Source organism: Halichoeres trimaculatus, unplaced genomic scaffold, assembly GCF_033239565.1.
Source record: "Halichoeres trimaculatus isolate MK-OKI-2021-1 unplaced genomic scaffold, fHalTri1.1 fHalTri1_scaffold_18, whole genome shotgun sequence".
In the NCBI taxonomy this organism is placed as follows: domain Eukaryota; kingdom Metazoa; phylum Chordata; class Actinopteri; order Labriformes; family Labridae; genus Halichoeres; species Halichoeres trimaculatus.
Window position 1 is genome coordinate 11,689,736 of NW_027437196.1, and position 11,426 is coordinate 11,701,161.

Below are 11,426 nucleotides of genomic sequence, written 5' to 3' on the forward strand. Positions count from 1 at the left end.
TGATTTCTCACCCTGTAATTTAAAAATGAGGCTTGTTTATTAGGAACTTTTCTTTTAATGTGATCTACAAAAACAGAAAATGACAGCATGAATATGACTAAAGTCATCACACTCAGAACAGGTGTGTTCTTCTACCACATGGATGAATTCCATTGTGAGGTGACTGGAGGGGGAGACGGGTCAGGACACACAAGCACATTATTATTTTTTGTACAATATAAAACAGCAACGGCCCCATCCGTTTGATACACCAGATGGAAACCCATGCAGGACCCTTCAGAGGCTCGTCATTGTCTCTACATCAACAGGAGGGCAGAGATCTTCAAGCTGCCACATCAGTCCGTCAATCCTTTTTACAACACGGCGCAGAGGAGGTGAGACCAGGGCAGGGAGGGTGAGAGTAGGCTGGTTTGAGGTTGAAGGAAAGACGGGTCAGTGTTTACTCTTCTTTGATTTTTTGTGGGACCGGTGAGGAGATCTGGATTTGGAGCGAGACTTCTTTGTTGATTTCTTAGGCGTCCTGGAGCGCGATCTTCGGGATCTTTTGGGTGTGCGCGGTGAAGGAGACCTGGTGGAAAAAAAAACTCATTAATTCATTATAAAAACTTAAAACGTGAAGGTTTTTCAGGCTTACTCTTTACGGCAGTATCTTACCTCTTTGACGACTTCTTGTTGCTGGATCTCGGGGAGTCTTTGTGTGACGAGCGGGATGATGTGTCTTTAGAGTACGAGCGGTCAGAGCGTTCCGATCTCTCCGAGCGCTCTGAACGAGGCGACGACGACCGGCCTCGTCTGCTGCTACTCCGAGTGGGACTGGGTGACCCGCTGTGGCGCCGCTTCCTGTCAACCAAAGACGGAGACACTGGTTTCAAAAGGAGAAACTTCAACAAAACAACCTCAGGAAACAGCTGGAAATTGGTGATCTTACCTTTCTTTCCTGGTCGGCGTGCCCTCCTCTTTCTCCTTCTTCAGGTCTTTCAACCGTGCCTCAGCTTTCTCCTTCTCTTTCTTCTCCCTCTCTTTCTCCCGCTCAAGTTTCTCCTTTTCTTTCTCCTGCGGTGACAGGAACACGATGAATGACCCAGTTTTTGAAATCTGTATTTAACGTCCCTTAACGTGACGAACACATTTCTCTACCTTTTGTAGAAGTTTGTCTCTGTAGTGCTCCACCTGCTCCTGGAGACTCTGTCCCGGCTTTTTCGGCCTCTTTCCAGACTCCAGCTCATCCTGGAACTTCATGACTTTAACCTGAGTGAACATAAATAAATGGTTAAAAAGATCTGCACAAAAAACACCAGACGTGATGAACACATGCCGGGGGTTAAGCACCTCTATCTCCCTGAGCTTGGTGCGTTTCTCCTCGTTCATTTCGGACAGCTTGGACTTGAAATCGTCGTCTCTGACAGGGTTGGAGTAGCTTTGATCGTCTGAATGAGGGCTCCTGTCGTCATAGTCGCTGTCATCATCATCCCTGCAGAATAAAACATGTTAAAAACAGCGTAACGGAAGAGGAGAACTAAACATTATCTTAAAAAAGTCAAATCAAACTCACTTTTTGGTTTCCTCTGGCTGCTCAAACATCTCCCACTTTGACGTTGTGACAGCTGAAAAGCAAAGGACAAAGCTAGTGAGTATTTTGTCCTTTATCATATATTACAGTAAGACAATTTATGTTACCAGAGGAGTTTTAAAACCTTATCATGTTTCAACTACAAACTTCCTGCAGTTTTCTTTGGAACAGTCACATGTTGTTACTTTTCTGAAAGACCTGACTCTTCTAAGGAAGCTTGCAGGAAGTCTGTAGTCAAAACGTCCAAGTTAAAAAAAGAAAAAAAAATCACACTGGTTTGGCTATAGGAATCGTCTGCTAACAGAGAACTTTGTGTGTTTTGTGGGAGTAGTTTGGTGTCTGACCTTGAGATTCCAGCTCTGCCTCATCCACTGCTTCCCATTTTGAGGGTGCTACTTTGAAGGTTGACTCCTTTGACGGATCCACTTCAAAAAAAAAGAAAAAAATTGGGAAAATGAGAAAGTGTTCAGTCAAAGTATCAGCTTTCAGTACAACCCTGATACCAAAGTTTTCGCCCAATGTCCCACTGACTGAAAACCTTCATTCAGCCACAGACGTAAGAGACAGAAAAGTGAAAGCCAGCTCGTGTGTCACTAAAATGCTGATTCATTTTTTTTTTTTTTTTTTATCTACGGATTTGAACCGTTCCTCATGTGACTGATAATTGATTGTCTTGTGTCTTTAACATCTCTAAGTACTGTTAACGTCAGTTTTATGTAAGTGTTTTGATTTGTGCATCTGGGGAAAGACCTTCATTCATGCTTTTATCTCCTGGTTTGAACTAATGCAACAGGCTCAAACCAACATCACTTGTAGAAGTTACCACTCGTCCAAAATCCAGCAGCTGGACTAATCAAAAGGAGAGAGCATGTTGCTCCTGTCTTACTTCCCCGTCACTGGCTCCAGATGCATTCTGGATTTGGTTTTAGGATTTTACTATTGGCTTTTGGACTCACAGCTAAGTACATTTCTGTTTCTTAAGTCCCAGCTGTAATTTGAGGTCCTCAACCAAGACTCCCAGAATAGAGGCTGATGACCAAAGGTGACCTTTGACCTTTCCTGTTAGAGCTCCAACCCTCTGAAACAGCCCCCCAGAGGAGCTCAGATTCTCCTCCTCGTTGATGGACAGGAGATGTTTCAATTCTCAAAATGCTGCTTTTATTCCTTCTCAGGGAGAATCACATTTTACCTTTTAATTCCAGTTTTAATCTTTTATCTTGTGTTGTTTTGATTCTTCTGATGCTTATTTCCTTTTATTCAATTGTGGGTGTTTTGTTTGATTCTCTTAATTTTATTTTTGTAGTTTTAATCTCTTCTCACATTTATTTTATTTTATAAAGCACTTTCCAACGCTGTTTAGAAAGGTAGGACATAAATAAGGTGTGTTATTATTATTATTATTACTGTGTCACTCACATGGTATTCCATCAATGTCTTCTTCCAAAGCTTTAATCGGAACGCCGTCTAAGTCATCCAGAGGGGCTCCATCAATGGGAGCGCCGTCAATCAGAGCGCCTGCATCGATCGGCATCCCATCCACGTCCTCCAGTGGGGTACCGTCCATGTACTCGCCTATTGGAGCGCCGTCAATGTCCTCTGAGAGATCAGACTGGAAGAAAGGAGGGAGACAAGACATCTAGTGAGACTGAACTGAAAGGATGGGTTTTCATATTCAAAAATAAAAAAAAGGACTTTGAGGAGTAAACACCTCTACAATGATCGGAGGAGGCTCCTTCTCTGAAGACAGATTAACTAGACCCAGGAAGATGTTCTGTAGTTTGATGAGGAAGGGGTCAGGGTACACCGCCCAGTCCTCCCAGGCTCGGAAACACGACATGACACGTTGCTGTGAGGGAGGAAAAAGACGAGGATGGTCAGAGAAGGAACTTTTATGATATCCTTACGGTGGGATTCTCATTTTTAATACGCAGGGAGTGGATGTTTGATACCTTGAAGTTTTCACTCTGAAGATGGCCCTGTATTGTTTTATATGTGGCGTTGAGGTCAGAGAAAATCTGGCAGAGCTTTGCTTCAAAACTATAAAAGAAAGAACACAGTGAAGACTGGATTACACCATTCATAAACTGATACTTCTGTGTAAAATCCCCCAAAACAACTTATTCAAACATACTATTTTCTGTAGTAAGACGCGTTGGAGACTTTGGCAGAAGAGTTGTACAGCACATCAGAAACTAGATATAACCGCGCAATCTGGAAGGTGAAAGAGAAAACATGAGTTCGATGAGTTTTCAGACGGTGTCGTGTTGATTTAAAGGCCGGTTTGAGTCGTAGTGGTCATTTTTCCTGCCTTCTTAGGAAGCGGGGTCTTCAGGATGGAGAGAGACTCTGTGACACACTCCACGATCTCTTCGGCTGCCTCTGCGTGACTCAGACAGAACAGCATGGCCTCTGCGATGTCTCCTCTCCGTGGCGTCAGACCCCGAAGCATCTCCTCCAGTTTGTCCCGCTCGCTGTGGAGACGACAGGGATCCATCAAACGGGAGCAGATTTAAAGACCCAAAGTGGAAGGAAACTTTAAAGACAATGTTCTTACTCTTCTTTTAGGCAGCCTTTCTTGCTGCCCTCTTCTTCTTCCTCCTCTTCTTCACCGTCATCATAAGGACCATGAAGGTACGGGTTGAGAGGAGGTGGGCGCCATAGAGAGCCATTTTTGAACATCCTAAAGTCATCTGTTCGCCATTTTGCTGGTGCTTCCCCCTAAAAAATGAGTCACTGACAGTGAACACAGGAATTCTTCAAAAAGCGCTCAACACTTAGGCTCTAAAAATAGACTCAGACCTGTAGTATGGAGTAGAGCTTCCACCGGTAGTACACATGAGCTGGACTCTGGTTCTCAAACAGAAACCTGGAGATGACACGATAACATTAACATCAGATAAACGAGCACAAACAAAACGTTTGTTTCCCTGTGCGGCTGAACTGACCTGTACATGGGATTGTTGATTTCTCTGTTCATGATCATGGCTTCAAACATTGGGCCTTCACGCACCACAAACTCGATCATTCGGTGGATGAGAGAGAGCAAATTCCTACAAGAAAAACACAGTTAAAGCAAACGGATTCAGACTGGCCGGATCCTTGGCCACTAAAAAAGACCGTTAGTTTGACTTATGCTGGGTTGTTTTAAACTCCAGACAGCTGTCTCTTCATGGACTCCACACATGTTTAACAATCAGAGCAGTCAAGCTCTGCTTCAGTTGGCATCCAAACTTTACTGTGAATTTGTGACAAACACATCATTTGTGGATTATATCAGGGCTGCAACTAATGAATATTTCTGATGTCGACTAATCTCTCAATAATTTTTTTTGTTGATTAATCACCATCATTTGGACTCTGTTTGACCTCAGTGGCGAAAGGTTGCACACCTGTAAAATTCAACCTGTGTAACTCAACTTATGGCGACGCATGTTACGTCATTTCTCCTTCCTTTTAACGCCAAATGATTAAAGTCAGGGCTTAGCAAATTACATCCAAAATAACATGACTGAAATAATGTTGTACTGATAAGCATTAATGATGATGGTCAAACAGGTTAACTTTCAGCAACAACAATTCACACATTTCAGTCAAAGTATGTTCACAGTATTTCCAGAGGGAATCATTTACATAGGGCCACAGACAGCGGTAATCATTGTGTATGAATTTAGTGAGGTCTTTCAATAAAAGTAACCAAAAAAACAGCATCTCATGCAGTGAACTGATGTTTGCAGGCTGTAACCTTTGGTCAAATGGTCAGATTCTGTTTGTGGTTCCTCGAACTCTCTCGGTCTTTAGTCAAAGAGCTTTAAGTGTTTTTACTCCTTTATCTTTGTTTGAGCTACAAGGCCATCTGAAACTGGACAATTGTATTTGCTTGGACTATTTTAAAACCAGGATCATCTGATAAGCCTGTATTCTATTGTCTCTGTCTTGTCACTTGTGTGAAACTTTCTTATGCTGCTGTCTTGGCCAGGACTTCCCTTGTAAAAGAGGCCTTGTATCTCAATGAGATTATTCCTGGTAAAATTAAGTTTAAATAAATAAAATAAACATGTTACAGATGAGCATTTACTGCCTGAAATTTGATTTCATTGTACGACAGCAACAATAAAAACGATACGAGCGACTATCAAAATTCTGCATTAATGAATTTTTAGTTGATTTTATGTTGTTGGTTTTTTTTATGATTTTATGTCGACTTATCGTTGCAGCCCGTTGATTGGATGTTGAAGTTTTAAGCAGAGACAGCTGACGAAGAGAATCATGTGACCAAGCATAAGTCAAACCTAACTGTGACTAAGCCTTTAATCCAATGTTTAACATCAAGCTGGCAAAAATCAAAACTTGAAATGACAACTGATGTTTCATTCAAACAATCTGATTCTTCAATTATTTACTCTTAAAAAGACATACGTCTTTTTTGTGCTTCAATTATCAATTACATGCCTGTACTCTTAAAAAATCAACAGGTTTGTATTAAATACAAAGCACCTGGACCCTTTCATTGAAATATTTCTAGATTCACAAAAGTGAAGCTTATGAAAGTGAGAGCAAGAAGCTGAAAAGACACTGCACTGACTGTAAAGTGGATCAGTACAGTGTCTTTTAATTCCCACTCATCTTTTGGCCAATGTGAAGTGAGGAAGAACCAAAGCAGTATAGGATTGTTGGCCCAAATAATCTAAACATCGACTGGTGGAGTCTGGAATGACTGAATACAGTGCATACGGGATCACTAATGTTCTTTTTTTCTGTGACAGTTTTTGGGGTAAACATGGTGCAGGCTGCATACAATTTGCCTCAAGTGGCCAACAAAGTCAAAGGATGTCTTTCATTTGACAACACAGATCACATTTACTTGTATTGGAGCCGATCGTACCAATGGCGGGGGTAAAATTCTGTATACTTTCCCAATCCATCCCATGAGGCTTTTCAGGTCCCTCGCTGCTGCAGACAGTTCAACTTGTGCTGCTCACCAAGGCCAATGTCAAAGGTCATATTAAGCTAATTCTGGCAGGTTTGGATTGGTTGGGAGGGGGGCCAGGTTTACTGAGCGCCCGACTGAGTGACAGAGGCCAAAGGGGGAAGACGGTGCGAGTGAGCAATGGTCAGAGAGCAGGGTCTCAACTACAGGTCTACGAGTAGCAGATTATGTATGTGTGTGGCTGATGTATGGGCTGTGATGCTCTAAAGCTCTAAAATGATGTTTGTTACACAGTTTAAAGAAACATGAGTGATGGTGGATTAAGGAACAAACCAGCAGTCAGTGAGTATTCGTCTATCCACTAATGTGATGAATCTGTCTCAACCATTGCTCAGCCACACTGACCAGCCCCCTGTAGCATGCAGTGATCAACAGATCAAACTTGTTTAGCTTCATTATGGGATGTTTAGTTTCTAAGTTTGTACACCAATTTTTAAAAAAGAAAAAACATGTACCTTTCTGTTGGGATAACCACTTTGACTATGGCTTGCGACAGAGTCTGTATATGAAGTCACATCAGATAATAAACATAGAATGTGAGTATTGTTAAAAGGCAACAGGTGAAAAATATAAAAAATGCATTTCAAAGTGCAAATAGACAACAACTTTCCTTTACTGCTGTCAGTTTTACTAAAAGGCCAAACACCCCTGAGCAATTCCCACACACTAACATTTCATTCAACAATACACCCACACTTTAACACAAAGCTACTTTAACTCTTCAGGATTAAGATAACACAAACTTGGATCATACTCTGTCCTAACTGCTGACATCTGATTTATCAAAACCCATGAGAACATCCTAAGCTGACAGGCTGAGTTACCTTCTCAAACTCCTCCTTGTTTTTAGGCGGAGGAAGCAGGGGAGCATTGGGGTTCTTTAGCCTCTCCCTGGGCTGTGCGTTGAAAGGCAGGCCTGAGGGAGGCGGTGGGAGTGTGTGCTCCATCATGGAAGGAGGGATGTAGATGGGGTGAGGCGGAATGGGCACACCTTTGCCCCATCCTAATTTCATCTCAAAGTTCATAATCATCTTTCCTGTAATGGAGGTAAAAACAGTAAACAAAAGGATGGGAAGAGAGCGATGTATTCATTTGATAAATGGAGTCAAAGATCTGTACCATTCAGGTTCTTTAGCGCTCGCTCAGCATCCCTCCTATTCATGAAGGCCACAAAGCCACAGTTCCTCTCCCGAGCCCTCTCCTCATCAGTCCTCGGCCACATGATCTTCACGCTGGCCAGCGGTCCATAGCGGCCAAACTCTTGACACAGCATCTCCTCGTTCATCTAGAAAATATTTCACAGAGACAGAAGAGCTCTTTAACCCTTCATCACCCAAGTTGTTTTGTTATTTTTGTCCTGCCTGTGATTAGATTTCTATGCAGTACTGTAATATCCCTTATAGCCCTCATAGACCCCAGCATAGCGCCAGCGCTACCATTTGCACATTAAGTTTCAATTGGTGGTAGATTAAAAATAGGTAAGGTAGACGGATCCTTCTTTTTGCATACACTGCAAAAGACAAAATAGAAATCTTATCAAGTGTTTTTGTCTTATTTTCAGCCGAAAATGTCTTTTAAGACTTCATATAAGCCATATTAACCTGACCAGTCAAGAAAAATGTCTTTTTTTAAGTTACTTAAAGGCAAAAATGAGGTCTGAATGGCTTGTAACAAGTTAAAAAAAAATTGCCAGTGGAACAAAAGAAAAGTTAATTGTAATAAGACATTATTCTAGGTCTAAGCAAACTTTCTTGCATATTTTTCTTGTTCCACAGGCTGATTTTTTTTCCACTTGTTACAAGCATTTCAGACCTCATTTTGTCTTTAACAACTTAACACAAGACATTTTTCTGGAATGATAAGTTGAATGTGACTCATATCAAGTGTAATAAGACAATTTTTACTTAAAATAAGACAAAACCATTGATAAGATTTCAGTATTTGCAGTGTATAAAATCTGGAGACTTGCACTTTGATGTTGCATTTTCTACATGTCCCAGAGTGCTGTTTCAATCCATTGATGTGTTTACAGAAACCAGGTGTAAAGCATAAACAACCCAAAAATTACTATTCAGACTGCAGTTGTTGATACATTTCCTGCTCTAGTCAGCAGATTTTTTTATATCTACATTTTCAAGGGATACAACCATGACATTTTTTTTATTTAGAAAAATATGTGTAAAATTTACAGCTTTTTATGGTTAATTGCACTTTTTAAGCAATTTAGTTAGTCTAGACATAAGTCTATACATGGTATCAAAATTTGAGATATTAAGGTTGTATATAGGTGTATAGATGTTGCGAAAGTTTGATGCAAAAATGAGACTACAGCATGTGAAAATGTAAAGATATGCTCTGGCAGACTTGGTATGGTTGGTCATAAAGTTACAGTAATTTAAAGAGCACTTTAAGAGCCCAAGCATGCCAGTGGGTTTTAAAGCATGAAGTCAAATACATGTAAACCACAACCCAATAAATGAAGGGCTCATCAAAATACAGCAACAGACTTAATCAGATGTCCTTTTCACAGTACAGCTCAAACAGCCACTGTCTCCCTTCTCCATGTCATATTTGTTGTGAAACAAACTCACCTGTGGGTTGATGTTTCCAAGATACAAGTTAGTAGTAGACGGATCTCCAACGTCATGGGACCCTGGTGCGCAGTCATCCAAAACTGCAGAGACAGAAAGGAGAGCAGAATTTTCTACTGCTGCCTGAAAGGATCACCTAGTTTCTTAGCAAGATGAAGATAAATCACAGCCACCATATTAAGTCAAAATTACCACTGGACGGACGGTTTCTTCTTGAAGAACCATCCGCTAAAAGAAGCAGAAAAGCAGTATAAATTTTGTTTCAGGGAAACAGTGGACAAAGGGGGGGAGGGAGTGGGATGAGGCGTGCAGGACGGGGCCATTTCTGGCCGTGTTAGTCCACAGATCACAGTTTGAAGAAGCTTAGAAACACTTACACGAACGTCGTCCGTCGCTGCCTGAGAGAGGTTCAAAACGGCTAACACGTCCTTTCATCCTGTGCCTTTCATCTCTTTCCTCCTGTATTCTGCAGGACACAGCACATGATACAAGGTTTCAGAAATACGCTATACACCATTAAAATAGATTACACTACATGAAACTATCACAATTTTGACCAAACGTACTGTTTCAGCTCTTCTTTAAACAGCTCCAAGTTGCTTTTCTTCTTTTCCTTCTCAGTACTTTTCTTCAAAGACTGAAAAACAGAAGAAGAATCTCATTAACCCAGTCAAAAACAAAAGAAACTGTACTTTATGAGTCAAAGGAGACGCCACTTATTGACTTGGATCGTGCTTACATGTCTCTTGTCTAAAGCTAAAAACTGAGGTGGGGTTTCCAAAGGCAAGATGCTTTTTGTTTGGTTCTCAAAACGGGACTTGGGTCTGTACAACTTTCCTCTCTTTTCATCAGCAGCTGCCTCTTCTGTAAGGAAAGAAACGATAATAAAATTGAGGAGCCATGTAGATAACTTTTTCTTTCTTCAAGGTCTGGATTTGTGATGTTGTGATATCTGCTTGTGCTACAATCTGTACCTTTTGTTGCATTTGCAATGCCGCCACGGACAAAAGCTTTCACTTTGCCCTCTCCTCCTTCAAAAGCAGCGAGAAACTCCTCATAAATCTCTGCAGCTGCCCGCTCATCCTCCTGTACAGTAAAAAAACATCATCATTGTAAATAAATTAATATTAGGTCTATAACAAAAATTGATATCATGTAAAAATGAATTTGATACTAACCTTTTTCTTTATTTCATCTTGCTCCTTCTTGCTTAGAGTCCTCTTTGCCACAGCCATCTTGCCAATGCTGAACGACTTCAGCTTGCTCTCAAGCAGCGCCTGTGCATGTAAACAAAACATAACTGGGTTTTAACAAGTACGACAAACGATGTGCAGTAACTCAACATGACCAAGCTCAACTAATCACACTTTCCACTACTCCCATACACGATATTAAATATTTTCAGATGACTGACTTTGACAAACAGTTGATGACAGCAGAGTTGAGTTGGGGTTCATTAATGTTCAAATGCACAACGTCACTCACGCGAAACTGAACGTCGTCTTGATTTGCAACTATCACCCTACCGTTGACGGTCACTATTCCCTCGGCTTGTATGCAAACTCTATACGTCATTGCTATCGGGCACTGAAAAGTAGCAAACACTGATGAAAATTAGCTAGAGGCCTCGCCGGGCTCGAATCCGCTGCAGCGCCACCACTTGAGTGCACGAAGTTGAGAGGCGGCTGCCTGTTACGGGCTGACATACTATCGGGCCCGTATCCACAGATAAAACATAAACACATTTGCATTTGAAACTTATATCAACTAAACCCCTAAATGAAGACTTCTGACATTGGTATTACACAAATAGCTCCCCGGATAACATTGCATTTTGGGTCAACAGTCCAGACAAGCCCGGCTTGCTAGCTTCGTTGAGCTAAATGAGCTAATGTGCTCGGTGAGCCAACGGTTAGCTTTAGCTCGTTGTTAAGCTAACACCGTTGCGCACATTCGTTACTTTTGCGAGCAACTGATATGCAAACAGTCAAGGCTGTTCGAGATTAGTCCCATTTAAATTGTTTGCACTACTACAGATGAAACAAAGCAAATGGAAATTCAAATTGTAAATTCACCTTAGCGCTAGCTTTCTGAGAGCCACCAGGCGTTCGGTCCGCCATCTTTTGTGGAACTATTATACAATCGATTATCGATTTGAAGATAGCGGTAAATGAGAGCATGAGGCTAACCAATCAATCACCGAATCAGCGATGGATAGTTTTCTTTAAACTTTTCTTTTTTCAACCTTCGATAAACATTGATGATAAACAATGATTTG

General features: G+C 41.3%; 1 protein-coding gene across 1 annotated transcript; it reads right to left on the reverse strand.

The window, feature by feature from the left end:
* Nucleotides 1-19: 19 nt before the first annotated feature.
* Nucleotides 20-11,333, reverse strand: u2surp (U2 snRNP-associated SURP domain containing). The gene is made up of 26 exons (XM_074693261.1): nucleotides 11,224-11,333; nucleotides 10,327-10,425; nucleotides 10,123-10,234; nucleotides 9,888-10,012; nucleotides 9,715-9,785; nucleotides 9,526-9,614; nucleotides 9,341-9,376; nucleotides 9,149-9,231; nucleotides 7,677-7,842; nucleotides 7,382-7,593; nucleotides 7,013-7,056; nucleotides 4,516-4,620; nucleotides 4,370-4,436; nucleotides 4,125-4,288; nucleotides 3,879-4,041; nucleotides 3,702-3,781; nucleotides 3,520-3,607; nucleotides 3,279-3,416; nucleotides 2,987-3,179; nucleotides 1,915-1,995; nucleotides 1,553-1,604; nucleotides 1,330-1,471; nucleotides 1,138-1,248; nucleotides 929-1,053; nucleotides 655-840; nucleotides 20-568 (listed from the first exon to the last, which is right to left on the reverse strand). The coding sequence occupies exons 1-26, from the start codon at nucleotides 11,326-11,328 to the stop codon at nucleotides 433-435; spliced, it is 2,973 nt and encodes a 990-aa protein (XP_074549362.1). The 5' UTR covers nucleotides 11,329-11,333; the 3' UTR covers nucleotides 20-432.
* Between the last annotated feature and the right edge of the window lie 93 nt (nucleotides 11,334-11,426).

Excerpts from the sequence above, each read along its gene's own strand:
- u2surp (XM_074693261.1), bottom strand. The coding sequence starts at position 11,328 with ATGCTCTCATTTACCGCTATCTTCAAATCGATAATCGATTGTATAATA. Across the intron at positions 4,289-4,369 it reads AGCTCTACTCCATACTACAG|GGGGAAGCACCAGCAAAATG; the intron begins GTCTGAGTCTAT and ends CTCATTTTTTAG. Across the intron at positions 1,605-1,914 it reads GGCAGAGCTGGAATCTCAAG|CTGTCACAACGTCAAAGTGG; the intron begins GTCAGACACCAA and ends TTTGCTTTTCAG.